This window comes from Pristiophorus japonicus, unplaced genomic scaffold, assembly GCF_044704955.1.
Source record: "Pristiophorus japonicus isolate sPriJap1 unplaced genomic scaffold, sPriJap1.hap1 HAP1_SCAFFOLD_1663, whole genome shotgun sequence".
NCBI classification, from domain to species: Eukaryota; Metazoa; Chordata; class Chondrichthyes; family Pristiophoridae; genus Pristiophorus; species Pristiophorus japonicus.
The window spans coordinates 13107-35459 of NW_027251345.1; the positions used below are offsets into that span (position 1 = coordinate 13107).

General features: G+C 46.7%; 5 protein-coding genes across 5 annotated transcripts; 1 reads left to right on the forward strand and 4 right to left on the reverse strand.

Annotated features, from left to right (window-relative positions):
* The first annotated feature begins 2775 nt into the window (after positions 1 to 2775).
* On the forward strand, positions 2776 to 4166 carry LOC139243277 (histone H3-like). The gene is made up of 2 exons (XM_070870747.1): positions 2776 to 3126; positions 4161 to 4166. The coding sequence occupies exons 1-2, from the start codon at positions 2776 to 2778 to the stop codon at positions 4164 to 4166; spliced, it is 357 nt and encodes a 118-aa protein (XP_070726848.1).
* A 129-nt stretch (positions 4167 to 4295) lies between these two features.
* On the reverse strand, positions 4296 to 4682 carry LOC139243275 (histone H2A type 2-A-like). The gene has a single exon (XM_070870745.1). The coding sequence runs from the start codon at positions 4680 to 4682 to the stop codon at positions 4296 to 4298; it is 387 nt and encodes a 128-aa protein (XP_070726846.1).
* Positions 4683 to 7063: 2381 nt separating this feature from the next.
* Positions 7064 to 7441, reverse strand: LOC139243271 (histone H2B 1.2-like). Its single transcript, XM_070870742.1, has one exon. The coding sequence runs from the start codon at positions 7439 to 7441 to the stop codon at positions 7064 to 7066; it is 378 nt and encodes a 125-aa protein (XP_070726843.1).
* Positions 7442 to 8939: 1498 nt separating this feature from the next.
* LOC139243274 (histone H2A type 2-A-like) lies at positions 8940 to 9347 on the reverse strand. The gene has a single exon (XM_070870744.1). The coding sequence runs from the start codon at positions 9345 to 9347 to the stop codon at positions 8961 to 8963; it is 387 nt and encodes a 128-aa protein (XP_070726845.1). The 3' UTR covers positions 8940 to 8960.
* A 1025-nt stretch (positions 9348 to 10372) lies between these two features.
* Positions 10373 to 10747, reverse strand: LOC139243273 (histone H2B-like). The gene has a single exon (XM_070870743.1). The coding sequence runs from the start codon at positions 10745 to 10747 to the stop codon at positions 10373 to 10375; it is 375 nt and encodes a 124-aa protein (XP_070726844.1).
* Positions 10748 to 22353: the final 11606 nt, after the last annotated feature.

The following is a 22353-nucleotide window of genomic DNA, read 5'->3' on the forward strand; positions in this document are numbered from 1 at the left end:
TCGCCGACATGACTGACACTGCAGCCGCTGAAACGGCTCCTCCTGCCGCCGCCGCTCAAACCAAGGCTCCCAGCAAGAAGAAGAAGGCGGCTCCCCGCTCCAAGCCAGCCGGCCCCACGTTGGGCGAACAGATCCTCAAGGTTGTGGCCGATGGCAGCGATCGCAAGGGGATGTCCCTGGCCGCGATAAAGAAGGCTCTGGCGGCCAAAGGCGTGGATGTGGAGAAGCGCGGGTCCCAGATCAGGTTCAGTATCAAGAGGAATGTGACAAATGGCTTCCTGGTGCAGACCAAGGGCACGGGCGCCTCGGGCTCCTTCAAAGTCGCTAAGAAAGAAAACCAGGGGAAAGTGGGAAGGAAGGTGAAGAAACCAGCAGCCAAGAAATCTCCAGCCAAGAAATCTCCGACCAAGAAACCAGCAGCCAAGAAATCTCCGGCCAAGAAACCAGCAGCCAAGAAATCTCCGGCCAAGAAACCAGCAGCCAAGAAATCTCCGGCCAAGAAAACGAACACCAAGAAGGCGCCAACAGTAAAAAAGATAGCGAAAGCTGCGGCTGGGAAGAAGACGGCAGCGGCGAAGACCAAGAGCCCCAAGAAGACCTCGGGCGCAAAGGTGAAGGTGGCCAAAAAGGTGGAAAAACCGAGGGCCAAGGCCAAATCAGCAAAACCCAAGAAAGCAGCGCTCAAAAAGTAAATAAAAAGTGCAACTTGTAAACATCTGAACCCAAAGGCTCTTCTCAGAGCCACCCACACCTCTCAGAAAAGAGCTGATCCCCGAATCAAATGATCCCTGTCCCGGGGCCGGGCTCAGATTTCGGACAGAAATCATTGAATATGGAGCCAGGATCCCTGGTGACTCGCTGATATTGGCTGCACCCACCCCTCCCCCAGTGTCTGCAATAAAACACACAGAGAATGGGATGTCCGGCCTGGGCCTCACTAACTGGGGATGTGTTCAGTTCCAGTCTTAGTTCCTGCTCATTGTCATTTTCAGGGGGAGAGTCTGTGAGACGGTGATACTGGCGGAGATACCCCGCCTCACAACTTAAACCCCAAACACCACATTCTCCAAATCAGCTGGAATAAGGTGCTTGTAAACTGCTGAACCCGTCTGTGAGAGGAAATGTGGGGAGATGGAACAAGGTCTGATTGTAACGGGACTTTATTTAAAAGTAATTGTAACGGGACTTTATTTAAAAGCTTCAGGTTCCTGGAAGCTTTAAATATAAATTCCGAGTCTGTTTCGGTTCTATTGTCGGAAAACGGTTTGAAATTGGCGGCTGCAGAAAGCTGGAGGCGGAGCTGGAAGATCAGAGGTCGCTCACTGCTCTGTCTGTCAATCTTAACTCTGTCTCCTCCCCTTCCCGCCTCTCTCACTCTGCGCTTTCTCAGTCAGGTCGGCTCCGGCTCTATAAAAAGGAGCCGGCAGCAATTCACTTCTCATTCAGCGGCAGTTTAACTGAAGAGTCATTATCATGTCTGGTCGAGGGAAAGGAGGCAAAGGACTGGGTAAAGGCGGAGCCAAGCGGCACCGTAAAGTGCTCCGTGATAACATCCAGGGCATCACCAAACCAGCCATCCGCCGCCTGGCTCGCCGTGGCGGTGTCAAGCGGATCTCGGGCCTGATCTACGAGGAGACCCGCGGGGTGCTGAAGGTTTTCCTGGAGAATGTGATCAGGGATGCAGTCACCTACACTGAGCACGCCAAGCGCAAGACGGTCACTGCCATGGATGTGGTGTACGCTCTGAAAAGGCAGGGCCGCACTCTCTATGGATTCGGAGGCTGAATAACTCGACCCTTTTCCCCCAAACACAACACAAAGGCTCTTCTAAGAGCCACCCACCGGTTCACAGAGAGAGCAGCGACCTGGGGATCGGAGTGTGGACAGTTGGGTTGGGAAATGGTTTCGGCTGTTTAATTAATGGAAAGAAAGGTTTGGATTTATATAGCGCCTTTCACGACCACCGAACGTCTCAAGACATAGAAACAAAATAGGTGCAGGAGTAGAATAGACCATTCGGCCCTTCGAGCCTGCACCGCCATTCAACAAGATCACAGCTGATCACCCACTCCAGCACCTCCACTTCCCGACCCCCCTCAGCCGCAAGGACCACATCCAATGAACAAGACCAATGAAGTACTTTTGGAGTGTAGTCGCTGTAGAAATTATTAAATATTTTACAACTATTGTAAATATGAGAGATCAAAAACTCCGGCTGACAGTCACAACTACCGGGCAGGATACACAGTCCCAGACATTACAGTCTCCCCTCACAGATAATTCCTGTCATGTGAGGTTTCTGTGTGAGAATCGGTTAAAAGGGACGGCACTGGCGGAATCGATGCGGGACTTTATGTTTACAGGAAGCAGTGACCGGGGATTTATTCCCACCCGGTACAAGACTTATCAGGGAATGGAACAGAATTCAAACCGGAATGTGGCAGAATGGGATTGGTGACTTACAATGGGGCACAATCGCCGTTATAAAGAGCGGGATTCTTAAATTGCTGGCGGGAAATTAGATTTTATTTAATCTCTGTTTGATATTCTGAAATCGGCGGGCTTTTTGAAATTGACCAACTGTCAGGTTCAGTTCAGCCAATCAGGGCCCAGTATTCCACGCCCTTCATTTTCACTCTTGGTGCTTGGTTCAAACTTGATTGGCGGTCGGGCTGCAGCCAATCAGAGCCCCGGGGCGGACCCTCACACACTTTAAAAGGAGGCTCTGCATTATCAGTCCGTGCATCCCAGATTGTGTTGAGATCCGTTCAGAAAATGGCCAGGACCAAGCAGACAGCGCGCAAATCCACCGGAGGGAAAGCTCCTCGCAAACAGCTGGCGACCAAAGCGGCCCGGAAGAGTGCTCCGGCCACGGGCGGAGTGAAGAAGCCTCATCGGTACCGACCCGGCACCGTAGCTCTGAGGGAGATCCGCCGCTACCAGAAATCCACCGAGCTGCTGATCCGCAAACTGCCCTTCCAGCGCCTGGTGCGGGAGATCGCTCAGGACTTCAAGACCGACCTGCGCTTCCAGAGCTCGGCCGTCATGGCCCTGCAGGAGGCCAGTGAGGCTTATCTGGTGGGGCTCTTTGAGGACACCAACCTGTGCGCCATCCACGCCAAGCGAGTCACCATCATGCCCAAAGACATCCAGTTGGCCCGCCGCATCCGCGGGGAGCGGGCCTAGACTCCCCCTGCCTCGGCTCGAAGCTTCAGCACCAAGTGCAACAACGGCTCTTTTCAGAGCCACCAAATCAGCAAAGGAAAGAGCTGCGATCTCCTGCAACCAGAGCATCGTGTTGTTCATTAACCCATTGTAAGGACGGGCAGAGGGTGTGGGACTGATTACTGCTCGTGTGTTCATATACCAGCTCGGTTCACATGGGAGTTATTGACGATTAACTGATGAGCCCTTTAATATTTTCGGAAACTGACATCGGCTTTGCGTCGCTCTGACCCCAAGTTCCCCGGGGCAGAGCACAGATTTCCCCATTCGGTGTTGCCGGAGAATGGGGGCAGGCAGATCTGGGAAGCACTGCAATGGACCCGGGTCCTGTATGTGTACATCGCTCGCTGATGCAGTGCGGTCGAAACTGACTGGGTTAGCAGAGAAATACACAACCCGGGAACGGCCAGAGCTCCCGCGAACAAAATCAGCATTCAAACTATCTCAAACCAGACCAGAATTAAACTAGGCCCTTTTATTACTACATTAATTCATCATCGCCGACTCTCTCGTTTTCAGACAGATTAAAGAATATTTAAAGAACCAGTGGCGGTATTTATACAATTGTTGAGTGACAACTGTAGTTCAATTATTCGCTGTTAACGGGAAGAGTGTATGTGTGAGCAGAGAACCGTAATGCAGAGACCGGGAACTGAAAACTCGCGCGTACGGATAAGGGGCTAAGCCATTTAGGACTGAGATGAGAAGCTCATTCACTCAAGAGTTGTTACCCTGTGGAATTCCCAACCGCAGAGAGTTGTTGATGCCAGTTCGTTAGATATATTCAAGAGGGAGTTAGATGTGGCCCTTATGGCTAAAGGGATATTGAGAGAAAGCAGAAAAGGGGTACTGAGGGAATAATCAGCTATGATCTTATTGAATGGTGGTGCAGGCTCGAATGGCCCTACTCCTGCACCTATTTTCTATGTTTACAGGTCTAAAACAGGTCAACCTATCGGTACATGAATTAAAGGGCTCTGACTCCATTAAGACAGTAAGCAGCCCTTTCACAGATACTGTGGGTGGCTCTGAAAAGAACCTTTGGGTTATTAGATTAAATCTTGTCCGCTTTACTTGGTCTTGGACGAAGTGGTGGTTTTCTTGGGCAGCAGCACAGCCTGGATATTCGGCAGCACTCCGCCTTGAGCGATGGTCACCTTTCCCAGCAGCTTGTTGAGTTCCTCGTCGTTGCGGATGGCCAGCTGCAGGTGTCTGGGGATGATGCGGGTTTTCTTGTTGTCGCGGGCCGCGTTGCCGGCCAGCTCCAGGATTTCAGCGGTCAGATACTCGAGCACAGCAGCCATGTAGACCGGGGCTCCGGCACCCACACGCTCAGCGTAGTTCCCCTTTCGCAGGAGCCTGTGAACACGGCCCACAGGGAACTGCAGTCCGGCCCTGGAGGAACGAGACTTGGCCTTGGCGCGAGCTTTACCGCCGGTTTTTCCTCTTCCAGACATTTCCACGATTCACAAGTTCAGACAAAGAATGAGAAACTCCTCCCACATCTGCCCTTCTTATAGCTTCTGGAGGGATGCAGGGAGCGAACTTGTGATTGGTCGCTCTGAGGTGGATTTCATTGGTCTTTTCCGCTGACCAATCACCGTCTGTTTAGCCCGCCAATGAAAAGAGGGCGAAAATTACTGTTCGACTTCCAACGAATCTTCAATTTCAAAAACCCCGCCAATAATTTTACAATGCGGATTATGTTAATAAATTCACCATTAGCCAAAGATTTCCAAACACTTTTTATTTCCTTTTGCCGTATTCCGTATTACCTTCAAAATTCCAGGATGTTACAATCAGGATTAAATTCGGGTTCAGTTTAAAAAAGGAGGGAGAGAGAAAACAGGGAATTATAGACCGGTCAGCCTGACATCGGTAGTGGGTAAAATGATGGAATCAATTATTAAGGATGTCATAGCAGTGCATTTGGAAAGAGGTGACATGATAGGTCCAAGTCAGCATGGATTTGTGAAAGGGAAATCATGCTTGACAAATCTTCTGGAATTTTTTGAGGATGTTTCCAGTAGAGTGGATAAGGGAGAACCAGTTGATGTGGTATATTTGGACTTTCAGAAGGCGTTCGACAAGGTCCCACACAAGAGATTGATGTGCAAAGTTAGAGCACATGGGATTGGGGGTAGTGTACTGACATGGATTGAGAACTGGTTGTCAGACAGGAAGCAAAGAGTAGGAGTAAATGGGTACTTTTCAGAATGGCAGGCAGTGACTAGTGGGGTACCGCAAGGTTCTGTGCTGGGGCCCCAGCTGTTTACACTGTACATTAATGATTTAGATGAGGGGATTAAATGTAGTATCTCCAAATTTGCGGATGACACTAAGTTGGGTGGCAGTGTGAGCTGCGAGGAGGATGCTGTGAGGCTGCAGAGCGACTTGGATAGGTTAGGTGAGTGGGCAAATGCATGGCAGATGAAGTATAATGTGGATAAATGTGAGGTTATCCACTTTGGTGGTAAAAACAGAGAGACAGACTATTATCTGAATGGTGACAGATTAGGAAAAGGGGAGGTGCAAAGAGACCTGGGTGTCATGGTACATCAGTCATTGAAGGTTGGCATGCAGGTGCAGCAGGCGGTTAAGAAAGCAAATGGCATGTTGGCCTTCATAGCAAGGGGATTTGAGTACAGGGGCAGGGAGGTGTTGCTACAGTTGTACAGGGCATTGGTGAGGCCACACCTGGAGTATTGTGTACAGTTTTGGTCTCCTAACCTGAGGAAGGACATTCTTGCTATTGAGGGAGTGCAGCGAAGGTTCACCAGACTGATTCCCGGGATGGCGGGACTGACCTATCAAGAAAGACTGGATCAACTGGGCTTGTATTCACTGGAGTTCAGAAGAATGAGAGGGGACCTCATAGAAACATATAAAATTCTGACGGGGTTAGACAGGTTAGATGCAGGAAGAATGTTCCCAATGTTGGGGAAGTCCAGAACCAGGGGTCACAGTCTCAGGATAAGGGGTAAGCCATTTAGGACCAAGATGCGGAGGAACTTCTTCACCCAGAGAGTGGTGAACCTGTGGAATTCTCTACCACAGAAAGTTGTTGAGGCCAATTCACTAAATATATTCAAAAAGGAGTTAGATGAGGTCCTTACTGCTAGGGGGATCAAGGGGTATGGCGAGAAAGCAGGAATGGGGTACTGAAGTTGAATGTTCAGCCATGAACTCATTGAATGGCGGTGCAGGCTAGAAGGGCCGAATGGCCTACTCCTGCACCTATTTTCTATGTTTCTATACGTTCTGTAACGGGACACATTCCAGCTCAATCTTTGTACAATTTGGGAATCACAGATCATGGATCGATCCTCCGCACAGGCGGGAGTGAGACCAGAACTGGGAGTTCTTCTGTGAAAAGAGAAGAGGGACACAGGGTTCAAACTCCCTGTTCTGGTCTCTGTAAGAACTCCCAGTCTGGGCTGTTGCACTCGGAATCTCGGATTAATAAGCGGGTTGACCCGAACTAGAATTTTTTTTATATTGTAAAGGGCTTGAGAGAGAATGAGGTGACTAAAGTCTGAGTATCACCTCCTAAAACAAGATCATAATTCATTGGCAGGCGGCCAAGGACAGTGTGTGCAGTTTACTGGGAGGGAAATTCATCAGAGAAGCTAAGGTTGAACCGGACAGTAAAACCGCTTATCTGAATCTAAATCTACAGCTGGAACTTTAAATGTTGTGAAACACTTGCTCAGGAAATAACTACAGTAAATTGAGTTTAAAGGGTGATGTGTTTGTGCAGCTCTTTCAGAGACGTTGTGGGTGGCTCTTAAAAGAGCCGTTGTGTTTCTGGTTTGTTGTATCAGGACAGAGTGGAGTTTTACTTGGAGCTGGTGTACTTGGTCACCGCCTTTGTCCCTTCCGACACGGCGTGCTTGGCCAGCTCCCCGGGCAGCAACAGGCGCACGGCGGTCTGGATCTCCCGGGAGCTGATGGTGGATCGTTTGTTGTAATGAGCCAGGCGGGAAGCCTCACCCGCGATGCGCTCAAAAATATCGTTCACAAACGAGTTCATGATGCCCATGGCCTTGGAGGAGATGCCGGTGTCGGGGTGAACCTGCTTCATCACTTTGTAGATGTAGATGGAGTAACTCTCCTTCCTCGATTTCCTGCGCTTCTTACCGCCCTTCGGTGGTGTTTTCTTGATCACTTTTTTGGCGCCTTTCTTGGCAGTAACTGATTTCTTCTCTTCAGGCATCGTCTTGTTCAATCCGACCCAGACATGACGTAAACTTAGCTCGGAGCTCGCATTATATAGGCAGCCCCACACTCCGCCCACAGCCCTATGCTAATGAGGGATGGGTGAAGGCAACAATTGTGATTGGTTCATTCGCTGCGTTGTCAATTTCTATTGTTCTGTAATTCTCTGATTGGTCTCTTTAAACATCCAATCAGATTTACTGCTCGCCACAATCTCAAATTCTTGAATTAGGTCATCAGTTACATCCCCTCCCGAGCCATATTCTGTTCTTTATCGATCGAGATGTCTACATGTTCGACAGACATTGACCGGTTTGTAACCGAGATTGCCCGAGGGTCACTTCTGGTCAGGACTTGGGAGTCCTTCTATGAGGGCAAAAGACCCTCACTGTCCTTCCGCCCTGATGCTGCCTTCCTCCCACCGTTTAATTCAACACCTTTCTTATCTGTCACTACATTAGTTGTTTCAGTGTTACCTTCACCTGGAATATGCCGTACCTTCTGTGCCGTAAAGGGCCTATTTCCCTTAGCACAGGAGGCATAAATTTAAAGTAATTGGTAGAGGATTTAGAGGGGAAATATCTTCACGCAGAGGGTGGCTGCGGTCTGAAACTCACTGCCTGAAAGGGAGGTAGAGGCAGAAACCCTCACCACATTTAAAACTACTTGGACGTACACTTGGAAGTGCCGTAACCTGCAGGGTTACGGACCTGGAGCTGGAAAGTGGGATTCGGCTGGATAGCCTTTTGTTGGCCGGCACGGACACGATGGGCCGAAGTGGCCTCATTCCGTGTTGTAAGCTTCTATGATGAATGTCTATAATTCTGAAACTAAAAGGATATTCCGTCCATCGTGCATATGCTGATTTAAAACGTATAGACCTTGGCGAAAAATATATATCTATACCGAACAAAATGTAAATGAACTATATCAACCTCCCTGCATCCCCGTGAGGCGGTGGGTGGCACTTAGACGAGCCTTTGCTTTGTGCTTGGGGGAGAGGGTCGCGTTGAATCCATAGAAAGTGCGGCCCTGCCGTTTCAGAGTGTACACCACATCCATGGCAGTGACCGTCTTGCGCTTGGCTGCTCAGTGTAGGCCTAAAACACTGTAGAGAAATACACAGCACGGAACGACCGGAGATTCCGGGAACAGAACCAGCATTCAAACTCTCAAACCAGACCAGAATTAAACTAGGCCCTTTTAATAATCGCCGACTTTCTTCATACAGCTTTCATTGATAGATTAAATAATATTTAGGGAACCGGTTGCGCTATTTATACAATTTTTGAGTCTCTGACAACTGTAGTTTAATTATTAGCTGCTAACTAGAACAGTTTGTGTGAGCAGAAAACCATAATGCAGATACCAGGAACTCCCGCATACAGGTCTGAAATAGACCAATTTATTGGTACCTGAACTTAAGGTCTCCATTAAGACAGTAAGCAGCCCTTTCACAGATACTGTGAGTGGCTCTGAAAAGAGCCTTTGGGTTATTAGTTTATATCTTGTCTGCTTTACTTGGTCTTGGACGAAGTGGTGGTTTTCTTGGGCAGCAGCACAGCCTGGATATTAGGCAGCACCCCGCCCTGAGCGATGGTCACCTTTCCTAGCAGCTTATTGAGTTCCTCGTCGTTGCGGATGGCCAGCTGCAGGTGTCTGGGGATGATGCGGGTCTTCTTGTTGTCACGGGCCGCGTTGCCAGCCAGCTCCAGGATTTCAGCGGTCAGATACTCGAGCACAGCAGCCATGTAGACCGGGGCTCCGGCACCCACACGCTCAGCGTAGTTCCCCTTTCGCAGGAGCCTGTGAACACGGCCCACAGGGAACTGCAGTCCGGCCCGGGAGGAGCGAGACTTGGCCTTGGCCCGAGCTTTACCGCTGGTTTTTCCTCTTCCAGACATTTCCACAATCCGCAGGTTCAGACAAGGAATGAGAAACTCCTCCCATATTTGCCCTTCTTATACCTTCTGGAGGGATGCAGGGAGCAAACTTGTGATTGGTCACTCTGTCGTGGATTTCATTGGCTGTTTCCGATGACCAATCACAGTCTGTCTAGTCCACCAATGAAAGGAGGGCGGAAATTACTGGTTCCCAACAGCCAGAATCTAACGATTTTTTAAATTCAAAAATCCCGCCAAAAATTATTAAAATTGCGGATTATGTTAGTAACTTCACCATTAGCCAAATACTTCAAAACACTTTTTGTTTCCTTTTGTCTTATTCCATGTTCCCCTTGCAAATTCCAGCCTGTTACAATCAGGATTAAATTCAGCTTCAGGTTCAAACTGTCTGTAACGGGCGGGACTCAGTCCCCACTGATTCTGTAACGGGACACATTCCAGCTCAATCTTTGTAAAAGTGAACTTCTTTTCACAGGAGCTGCTGTGGGAGTGAGACCAGAACCGAGAGTCCTTTTGTAAAAAGAGAAGAGGGACAGGGTGTTCAAATTGCCCCTGTTCCAGTCTCTAAGAACTCCCATTCTGGGTCGTTACACTGCGGGAAGTCTCGGGTTAATAAACGGACTGAGCGCAACGGAATAAAAAAACTCGTGAAAAGGGCTTGAGTGAGAATGTGACTGAAATCAGAGTTTCCCTGCCCCCCAAAAATAAATTCGTCGGTAGGCGCTGTGAATGAACGGGTCTGAGAACAAAGGGAAAGCGACCAGGGACCGTGTTTGTAGTTTACTCACTGCAGGAAATTCCAGCGACACCAAGGTCAAGCCGGTCAGTGAAGCTGCTTATGAGAATTCAAAACTAAATCTACAGCTGGAACTACAAAGGTTCTCAAACACAATTGTTCGGGAAATAATTACAGTAAATTCAGTCTAAAGGGAGATGTGATTGTGCAGCTCTTTCAATGATGTTGTGGGTGGCTCTTAAAAGAGCCGTTGTGTTTGGGATTTGTTCTGTCAGGACAACGTGGAGTTTTACTTGGAGCTGGTGTATTTGGTCACCGCCTTTGTCCCTTCCGACACGGCGTGCTTGGCCAGCTCCCCGGGCAGCAGCAGGCGCACGGCGGTCTGGATCTCCCGGGAGCTGATGGTGCGGCGCTTGTTGTAATGGGCCAGGCGGGAAGCCTCACCCGCGATGCGCTCGAAAATATCGTTCACAAACGAGTTCATGATGCCCATGGCCTTGGAGGAGATGCCGGTGTCGGGGTGAACCTGCTTCATCACTTTGTAGATGTAGATAGCATAACTCTCCTTCCTCGACTTTCGGCGCTTCTTGCCGCCCTTTGGTGATGTTTTCTTGATGACTTTCTTGGCACCCTTTTTCGAAGCTGGCTTCTTTTCCTCAGGCATCGTCTTGTTCAGTCAGGTAGATATGAAGGAAATTTTGTTCCGGGCTCGCATTATATAGGCAGCCTCACACTCCGCCCACAACCTTATGCTAATGAGGGATAAGTGAAGGCAATGACTGTGATTGGTTCATTGGCCACGTTGTCAATTTCCATTGTTCTCTATCTCTCTGATTGGTCTCTTTAAACATTCAATCAGATTTATTGCTCGCCACAATCTCAAATTCTTAAATTAGGTCATCAATTACATCCCCTCCTGATTTATAATCCGTTCTTTATGTTTCTATTCTGCTCTCAGGCAAAAATGGTTAATGACGGCCGGACTTATGAGGAAGGTTCATTCACGTTTTTTTCCATATATACATTCAATAATCTGAACAGCTGTGTTTGTCGATCTACATTTCTACCTGTTCGAGCCATTGACCGGTTTGTTACCGAGATTGCCTGAGGGTCACTTCTGATCAGGACTTGGGAGTCCTTCTATGAGGGCAAGGGACCCTCACTGTCCTTCCGCCCTGATGCTGCCTTCCTCCCATCGTTTAATTCAACACCTTTCTTATCTGTCACTGCTGTAACATGGATGTAACAGCATGGATTTATGAAGGGGAAGTCATGTTTGACAAATTTGCTGGAATTCTTTGAGGATGTCACGAACAGGGTGGATAATGGGGAAGCAGTGGATGTGGTATATTTGGACTTCCAGAACGCATTTGACAAGGTGCTACATAAAAGGTTACTGACTGCACAAGATAAAAGTTCACAGGGTTGGGGGTAATATATTAGCATGGATAGAGGATTGGCTAACAAACAGAAACCAGATAGTGGGAATAAATGGTTCATTCCCGGGTTGGCAATCAGTAACCAATGGGATGCCACAGGGATCAGTGCTAGGACCCCAACTATTTATGATCGATATTAACGACTTGGAAGAAGGGACCGAGTGTAACGCAGCCAAGTTTGCTGACGATACAAAGATGGGAGAAAAAGCAATGGGTGAGGAGGACACAAAAATTCTACAAAAGGACATAAGAGAGTGAACAAGGATTTGGCAGATGGAGTATAATATTGGAAAGTGTGAGGTCATGCTGTTTGATTTTTTTCTTCCAAAGTGCAAGTTATTACTTCAATGGTGAAAGATTGCAAGGTGCTGCAGTGCAGCGGGACCTGGGGGTACTTGTGCATGAAACACAAAAGGTTAGTATGCAGGTATAGCAAGTGATCAGGAAGGCCAATGGAATCTGGCCTTTATTGCAAAGAGGATGGAGTATAAAAGCAGGAAAGTCTTGCTATAATTGTACAGGATATTGGTGAGGCCACACCTGGAATACTGCATGCAGTTTTGGTTTCCATATTTACAAAAGTATATACTTGCTTTGGAGGCAGTTCAGAGAAGTTTCACATGGTTGATTCCGGAATGAGGGGGTTGACTTGAGGAAAGGTTCAGTAGGTTGGGCCTCTACTTATTGGAATTCAGAAGAATGAGGTGTGATCTTATCGAAACATATAAGATTATGAGGGGGCTTAACAAGGTGGATGCAGAGAGGATGTTTCCGCTGCTAGGGGAAACTAGAACGAGTGGGCTTAAACTTAGAATAAGAGGTCGCCCATTTAAAACTGAGATGAGGAGAAATTTCTTCTCTGAGGACTGTGAATCTGTGGAATTCGCTGCCTCAGAGAGCTGGGACATTGAATAAATTTAAGACAGAAACAGACAGTTTCTTAATGATAAGGGAATATGGGGCAGGGAAGTAGACCAGAGTCCATGATCGTATTAAATGGCGGAGGAGGCTCGAGGGGCCGTATGGCCTACATTTGCTCCGATTTCTTATGTTATGTTTTTAATGTTATTATGTTCTAACTACATTAGTTTTTTCAGTATTACCTTCATCTGGAATGCCCCGTAAATGTCTATGATTTGAAGACTAAAAGGACATTCTGTCCATCGTGTATATGATGATTTAAAACACCCAACACCACAATATAGATCTTGGCAAAAAACATATCTATACAGAACAAAATGTAAATCAACTATCTCGCCCCCGTTCCCCAAATCACTGCTCTCTCTGTGAGGAGGTGGGTGGCTCTGAGAAGAGCCTTTGTGTTGTGTTTGGGGGAAAGGGTCACGTTATTCAGCCGCCGAATCCATAGAGAGTGCGGCTCTGTTTCAGAGCGTACATCACATCCATGGCAGTGACCGTCTTGCGCTTGGCGTGTTCAGTGTTGGTGACCGCATCCCTGATCACATTCTCCAGGAAAACCTTCAGCACCCCACGGTCTCCTCGTAGATCAGGCCCGAGATCCGCTTGACACGGCCACGGCGAGCCAGGAGGCGGATGGCTGGTTTGATGATGCCCTGGATGTTATTACGGAGCACTTTGGCTCTGCCTTTACCCAGTCTTTTGCCTCCTTTACCTCCTCTCCAGTCATGATGATTCTTTACTGAAATCGCCGCTGAATGTTAATCTCTCGCCTTACCCATTGTCTGTTGAGACCACCAATGAAACGAGGGCGGAAATTACTGTCCTCAACAGTCACACCTCGAACGATTACTAATTTCAAAAACACCGCCAATAATTTTTTCAAGTGCGGATTATGTTAATAAATGCACCATTAGCCAAAGGTTTACAAACAGGTTTTACTTCCTTTTATTTTATTCCATATTTCCCTTACTAATTCCAGGCTGTTACAATCAAAATTAAATTCGCGTTCACTGTCAATCTGTCTGCAACAGATGGCAATCAATCCCCACTGATTCTGCAACAGGGCACATTCCAGCTCAAACTGTGTAAAAGTTGGGAATCACAAATCATGGATTGATCTTCTGCATAGGCGGGAGTGAGACCAGAATTGGGAGCCCTTCTGTGAAAAGGGAAGAAGGATAGAGTGTTCACACTGCTCCCGTTCTGGTCTCTGTACAAACTCCCATTCTGGGTTTTTACACTGCAGGGAGTCCCGGGTTAATAAACGGATTGACCGTAACAGGAATTGAAAAATAAACTTGTAAAGGGCTTGCGAGAGAATGACTGAAATCTGAGCCTCATTCCCTAAACAAGCTCTTAATTCCTCGGCAGGCACTGTAAATGGGAATGAGCGTCAAGGAATCGTGTTTGTAGCATGAATGGCGGGAAATTCAACAGCGGTCCTAACGTCGAACCAGACAGTGAAGCTGCTTATGAGAATTCAAAACTAAATCCACAGCTGGAACTGCAAAGGTTCCCAAACACACTTGTTCAGGAAATAATTACAGTAAATTGAGTCTAAAGGGTGATGCGCTTTAGGTCTTTCAGAGAGGTTGTGGGTGGCTCTTAAAAGAGCCGTTGTGTTTCTGGTTTGTTCTCTCAGGACAGCGTGGAGTTTTACTTGGAGCTGATGTACTTGGTCACCGCCTTTGTCCCTTCCGACATGGCGTGCTTGGCCAGCTCCCCGGGCAGCAGCAGCAGGCGCACGGCGGTCTGGATCTCACCGGAACTGATGGTGTCAGATTATAGTATGAGAGTGTGCATTTTATTCTGTAACTGTCTATCTCTGGTATATGAATGTGGCATTTAATCTGTACCTGTCAGTTACTGGTATATGATTGTTGGGGTTACTCTCTACCTCTCAGTTTCGGTTATGTGATTGTGGGTTTTAATCTGTACCTGTCACTCCCTAGTATTTGAGTGTGGTGTTTATTCTGTATCCATTTGTCTCTGGTATGTTAGTGTGGGTTAATCTGCACCTATCAGCTGCTAGGTGAGTGTGGGTTTATTCTGTACCTCTCGGTTCTGGTATATGACTGTGGAGTTAATCTGTACCTGTCAGTCTCTGGTACGTGACTGTGTATTTTTTCTGTAACTGTCAGTTTATATGTGAGTGTGTATTTTATTCTATACATTTCAATTTCTGGTATGCGAATGTGGGGTTTAACCTGTACCTGTCAGTTTCTGGTATGCGAGTGTGGGTTTAATCTGTACATACAGTTTCTGGTATATGAGTGTGGGGTTAATCTGTACCTATCAATTTCTGGTCTATTATTGTGGGCTTTAATCTGTACCTATTAGTTTCTGGTATGTGAGTGTGGGTGATATTCTGTACCTGTCTGTTTCTGGTATGAGAGAGTGGTTTTAAGATGTACCTTTCAGTCTTTGATAGGTGAAAGTGGGGATTAATCTGTCCCTGTCAGTTCCTGGTAGTTGAGTGTTGGTTTTATCCCATAGCTGTCAGTTTCTGGTCCATGTGTGGGGTTTAATCTGTAACCATCAGTTTCTGGTAAAAAGTGTGTGGTTTAATCTGTACCCGTCAGTTTCTGGTCGATGAGTGTGGGTTTAATCTATACCCATCAGTTTCTGGTGTGCAAGTGTGGGTTTTATTCTGTATATTTCAGTATCTGGTATATGAATGTGATATGTTTCAATAGTGAAACAGCATTTGATCCTACCGCTCTGTGTGGCTGTAAGATTCACAATGAAACTCAGCCACTTCGGATCACTGTTGGACTGACAGCTTCTGCTGCCTGTGATAACAGGATTGAAGTCAGTTCTGTGTCTCTGCGCTCTGTGAGTGATAATGTACTTACTGTATGCGAGAAGGAGCTGCCTGCACTTTGTCTTGTGTTCTGGGTGGAAGAAATATCATATTTATACTGGCTCAATGAAGTATTTTGCTTTGAGAATAATAATACCATAAAAATATTAGTTATGATATGGACAACTGATGGGGAAAATATAAAATAAAGTTGTAATGAATGTATATGTTTATAATAAAGTAAAGTATCTGGAGAGAGGAAACCGTGATTCAAACAGTGTCCTTGTCTGACCTCACTGCAGTACAGCGGCACTCAGATTTTCCATACCAGGTGTGTAGGACGGTTCTATAGAAAGTTATCAGCATCCAGACGCAACTCAAACCCAGCACTGGTCCATGAATGGGATCACCCGATTAATACAATCGAGGTTTATATCCTCCACTCCCATAGGACTACCTGTAAAATTCTGAATCGCTTTCTGGATTATAACCACAGGTACCTGAGCTGTACAACAATTGCTCTCAGTCTATTGGAACCGAGTTAAGTGCCTGTGCAGTCAACAGAATGTCACAGAGCCCGGATCCTGATGTATCTGAGGGAGCGACAATGTATCTCTCGATCACCTTCAACACGGTTCTGGAGAACTCAACGCACCGAAACAAAATTACCAAATTTGAAATGTCTACTTTCTGTCCTGGTGCCTGCAATAGATGCACTTTGTGACACTCCTCACATCCTCACTGTCAGGCTGTGTTTCCACTGTTCAATGTCCAAGAAGGGCAGACACGGTGAGATTGGGACTGAATCAGGAACATTCACTGCTGGTTTGGTGACAGAAACCAGCAATGATTTGAAAGAGTGTGGTGATTAACTTTCTCTGTTACCTTACACTGTACACACACAGCCCGGGATATCCCCGCTCCCTTCCCCCACTCACTCCATGTTCCCGAACTACTACCTGCTCCATTCTGCCTCTTACAAAACAGCCCCCGATTCCCTGACAAAGCCCATTTGCGGACACAGTCCCAACGCGATGAGCTGCTGTAAGGTGGCTGCTGTTTGCTCCCTTACTCTGGCCCAGGATATCTCCGCTCCCTGATGTGGTCAACGATTATCAGCCCAGCACAGAGGAAATGGCAGCCATTGGCAGAGTTGGGGGAGGGGAGGTCGCATGGGCCCTTCCCGTCGGTTTAAACACTGGGCAGGGAGACGAGTGGCCGGGGGTGGTGGGGAGCAGGCAAGTATTTCAATGCTCGAGTGTGAAGTTTGGAGGTGGATCTGGAAGCTCAGAGGCCGCTGTCTCTGCTCAATCTGTCACCCTGTATAGTTCAGACTATGGGATGTGAGTGTGTGTTTTACACTGTATAGTTCAGACTATGGGATGTGAGTGTGGGTTTTACACTGTATTGATCAGACTATGTGATGCGAGTGTGTGTTAAATTTTATATGAATCAAAAAGCAGAATGTTTAAAAGAGGAGAGACTAGCAAATGTAGTTATTCAGGGGGATTTGAGTGTCATTGTGCACAAATCACATATAGTTAACTTGCAGCTACTGCAAGCAATTAGGAAGGTAAAGGATATGTTGGCCTTTATTACAAGGGGTTTGGAGTATAAGAGTAAAGAAATGTGGCTGCCATTATGTAGGGCTTTGGTGAGACCACATCTGGATTACTGGGCACAGTTTTGGTCTCATTGCCTAAGGAAGGATATTAGAGGGGGTGCAACATTGAATCCTGGGATAGAGAGATTGAGTGAAATGCACCGATACACTCTGGAGTTTAGAAGAATGAGAGCGGAGCTCATTGAAACCTAAAAAAAAAATCTTAGAAGTCTTGGCAGGGTAGATGCTGTGAGGCTGTTTCCATTTGTTGGATAGTCTCGATCTAGGGGTCACAGTCTCAGGATAAGGGATCGGACACTTAGGACTGAGATGAGGAGCAATGTATTCACTCAGAGGGATGTGAATCTTTGGAATTCTATACACATAGGTCTGAGATGCTCAGTCATTGAGTATATTCAAGACAGAGAACAAAGGGAATCAAGGGAAATGGGTATCAGGCAGGAGTTCAGGGTGAAGTTCAGCCATGAATGTAATGAATTGTGGAGCAGGCTCGAGCGGCCTTACCGCCTACTATTTCTTATTCTCTTACAGCTGTCAATATCTGATACGTGAGTGTTGTTCTTTCTTCAGTTTTTGGTGGGCAAAAGTGGGTTTTATTATACACCATGTCAGCTTCTGGAATGTGACTGCGAGTTCCACTCTGTTTTTGCCTGTCTCCGGGATGTGAGTGTGGATTTTACTCTGTACCTGTCGGTCTCTGGTATGTCAATGTGGGTATTATCCTGTACCTGTCAGTTTCTCGTATGTGATTGGGGGATTTATTCTGTACTTGTCAGTTTCTGTTATGTGAGTTTTATTCTGTACCTGTTATTTTCTGAATTTATAACATGGGTTTTCCTCTGTACCTGCCAGTTTCTGGGATGTGAGTGTTAACTTTTTGTCTGTACCTGTCTGTTTCCGGTATAGGAATGTAGGTAAAACTATGTAGTTCTCAGTCTCTGGGATGTGAGTGTGCGTTTTACTCTGTATCAGTCACGTCTTTGGTATGTGAGTGGGTTTTATTCTATAGCTGTCATTCTCTGCTATGCGAGTGTGATTTTACACTTTATCATTCAGACTCTGGTATGTGAGTGGGGTTTTATTCTGTACCTGTCATTTTCTCGTATGTTAACGTGGGCTTTAATCAGTACCTGGCAGTTTCTGATATGCGAGAGTGGATTTTAGCCTGTATCTGTCAGTTTATGATATCTGAGAGTGGGTATCTCTCATTGTCTTTTATGTAAGTGTAAGTTTTACTCTGTATAGCTTAGTCTCGGATATGGGAGTGCAGAATTTACTCTATAGCTGTCTGTCTGTGTGATGCAAGTGTGGATTTTACTCTGTATCTGTTAGTCTCTGATGTGAGTGTGTGAGTTTTACTCTGTATCTGTCAGTTTCTGGTATGCAAGTGTGGTTTTCCTCTATCATTCAGGCTCTGGGATGAAAATGAGAGTTTTACTCTGTATGTTAATATCTGCGATGTGAGTCTGGGTTGTACTCTGTAACTTTCATTTTCTCAAATCTGAGTTGGGTTTTATTTTGTACCTGTCAGTTTCTAGTATATGAATAGGGGTTTTAATCTGTACCTGTCAGTTTCTGCTGTGATAGTGCTGCTTTTGTGCTGTATCTGTCAGTTTCTGATGTGTGAGTCTGTTTTAATCTGTACCTGTTAGGCTGTGGGATGTGAGTGTGTGCTTGACTCTGCATCGATCAGTATCTTTTATGTGGCTGTTGATTTTGCTCTGTAGCTGTCACTCTCTGGGATGTGAATGTGGGTTTGACTCTGTAGCTGTCATTTTCTCACGTGAGTGTGTCATAGACTGTATGTGTCACTCTCTGTGGTGTGAGTGTGGGCTTTACTCTGTATCTGTCAGTTTTTGGAATGAGAGTTTGGTTTTAATCTTTACCTGTCAGTTTCTGGTATTTGTCTGTTGTTGTTACTCTCCAATTGTTAGTTTCCAGGATGTGATTGTGTATTTTAATCAGTACCTGCCAGTTTCTTGTACAGGAGTGTGGATATTAGTCATATCTTCCAGTCTCTGGTATGTGAGTGTGTGTTTTACTTTATAGCTGTCTGACTCTGGGATGCAAGTGTGTATTTTATTCTGTATCTGCTGGTTTACAGAATGTATTAACAAAAACTGAGAGGTACAGAATAAAAGTCATGTGAATATCCATTTTACTCTGCACCAGTCACTTTCCGATATGTGAGTGTGGATTTTAACCTATATCTGCCAGTCAGTCAGTGTGTTACCATATGTGATTGTGATTCAATCTCAATCCGTCATTCACTGTGCCCGAGAGTATGTATCATTCTGTGTCTCTCAGTCCCTGGCACTGTGTGTAGGTGTGGGGTCCATTCTGTGTCTCAGTCCCTGGCACTGTTTGTAGGTGTGGGTCCATTCTGTGTCTCTCAGTCCCTGGCACTGTTTGTGGGTGTGGGATCCATTCTGTGTCTCTCAGTCCCTGGCACTATTTGTGGGTGTGGGGTCCATTTTGTGTCTCTGAAACCCTGGCACTGTTTGTGGGTGTGGGGTCCATTTTGTGTCTAAGTCCCTGGCACTGTTTGTGGGTGTGTCCATTCTGTGTCTCTCAAACCCTGGCACTGTTTGTGGGTGTGGGATCCATTCTGTGTCTCTCAGTCCCCGGCACTGTTTGTGGGTGTGGGGTTCACTATGTCTCTGTTAGAATGGTGATGTGTGAGAGTGCGAGAGTTATTATGTAATTGACAGTCTCTTGTTGCCAGCTATTCTTGCTGTGTGACTGTTGGATTCTGTTCCTTCTTTATGCCTATGCTAGTTTGAGATTATCTGTGATTATGTCAGGAGGAGGTTTGGTTCAGTCCATTACCTCCGTTTCTCTGCTCTTGTATGTTAGTTGCTGGGTTTGAGAGTCAGTGTACAGACACCAGTGTGGATTGACACCGTGTCAGTCAGTCCTTGTGTGTGAGCAAGGGAGTGAAAATGGATCTGCCTCTCAGAGCGATATGTTTGGACTTTGAAACAACATCTTATTGTACTGTTCCAAGTGACTGTGGGATTCATAATGTAACTCTGGGATTCGGATCACTGTGGGACTAGACAGCTTCTGCTACCTGTGACAATATGATTGAGGTCAGTTCTGTGTCTCTGCGCTCTGAGTGATAATGTACTTACTGTGTGTGAGAGGGAGCTGCCTGCACTGTTCCTTGTGTTCCAGGTGGCGGAAAGATCACATTTATTCTGGGGGTGAAGTATTTTGCTCTGAGAATAATAATATGAGAACAATATTAGGTACAAGTCATGGACAGGTGCCTGTAGACTATAACAATAAAGTTATAATTAATGTGTTTCTTTATAATAAAGTAAAGTATCTGGAGAGAGGAATGCGCGATACAAACAGTGACATTGTCTGACCTCACTGCAGTACAGCGACACTCAGATTCTCTCATCATCATCATCATCATAGGCGGTCCCTCGAACCAGGATGACTTGCTTCCACATGAGCTCACAGATGTTTCAATGAAGGACCTGATATTCCAATCCTGACTCCAATTGAAAGGGTGGAAGATGCCTGTGCGTGGATTTTTTTAACGTGTGGTGACCGTTGCACATCAGCCACCACATGTACTTGACAGAGCTAGGACTTTATCCAGTGGCAAGGGTAGACCAGGACTGGAGACCTGCTCGGCTGCACAGACCTAGTGCGCACAGACCCAGTGTGGGCTGGCCTGTGCTGCCCCTGGGCCATCGGCTCTTCTGGGCCTTGTACCCTCATTCGCCGCACCTCCGTCACAATCTCTCGCCACTCCTCCGCCACAAACATTCGCCGCACCTCCGCCATGATCTCCCACCGCACATCCACACCAAACATTTGCCGAACCTCCGCCACGATCACCCACCGAATCTCAGCCACGATCCCTCAATGCCCCTCCATCTCGATCACTCACCACACCTCCGCCACGACCATGAGCAGAGGAGCGGGACGGTCGTGGCGGAGGTGTGGTGAGTGATCAGATTCCCCACACCAGCTGTGTCAGACAGTTCTATAGTAAGTTATCAGCATCCAGACACAACCCAAACCCAGCACTGGTCCATGAATGGGAACACCCGATTGGCAGAGTCCAGGTTTATATCTCCCACTTCCATGGGACAATCTGTAAAGTTCTGAATCGCTTCCTGGATTATAACCACAGGTATCTGGGCTGTACAACAATTGTTTTCAGTCTAATGAAACAGAGCTGAGAGCCTGTACAGTTAACAGAATGTCACAGATGTATCTGAGGGAGCGACAATGTATCTCTCGATCACCTGCAACACGGTTCTAGAGAATTCAACACACCGAAACAAAATAACCGATTATTGAAATGTCTCCTTTCACACTCCTCTCCTGGTGCCTGCAATAGATGCACTTTGTGACACTCCACAGTCAGGCTGTGTTTCCACTGTTCAATGTCCAAGAACAACAGACACTGTGAGATTGGAACTGAATCAGGAACATTCACTACTGATTTGGGGAAAGAAAGCAGCACTGATTTGAAAGAGCGAGGTGATTTACTTTCTCTGTTACCTTACACCGTACACACACAGCCCGAGAATGGCCTCTCCCTTCCCCCACTCACTCCATGTTCCAGAACTAATTCCTGCTCCACTCCACCTCTTACAGACAGCCCCCGACTGCCGCTGAACTTACCCCGACTCAAAGCCCATCTGTGGACACAGTGCTAATGTGATGAGCTGCTGTAAGGAGGCTGCTGTTTGCTCCCTTACTCGGGCCCGGGATATCTCCGCTTCCTGATGTGTTGAACGATCATCAGCCCAGTAGAGAGGAAACGGCAGCCGCTGACAGAGCTGGGGGAGGGGAGCTCACATGGGCCCTTCCCGTCGGTTTAAACACTAGGCGGTGAGAGGGGGGAGCAGCATGTACTTAGTGCATGCTCAGACCATCTTTTTGTCACTATTTAAATCAGCAAAAATGGGATTGTTTCACAAGTTGCTTTTATCACCAATTAAATGGGCCACATTGAGAGAATTTTAATTATAATCCGAATTACCAGCAAAATGATTCGGTGAGCCGGACACTGGAGTGGGATTTCCTAGAGAGTTTTACTCTTTCCGTCAGTCTCTGGTGTGTGAGTGTGTCCCTGTCAGGGACTATGATAGGGGACTATGGGTTTTACTTGCTGCATATTATTGTTCTGATAACTGGGTGTGGGTTTTATTCTGTACCTGTCAGTCTCTGCTATGGGAATGTGGGTTTAATTCTGTACCTGTCAGTCTCTGCTATGCGAGTGCGGGTTTTACTCTACCTGTCAGCTACTAGTATGAGAGTGTAGGTTTTTTTTGTACCCGTCAATCTCTGGAATGTGAGTTTGGGTTTATTCTATTTTAACCTGGCTATGAAACCTGCTCCCTCGCGGCATAGGTGTCCTCTGGAAATAAAACTCAGCAGATCAGTACGTGTCGCTTGCCGATTATTCAAAAGTTTCAGATAAATGCACAAAATGACCAAACTGCTTCAAAAAC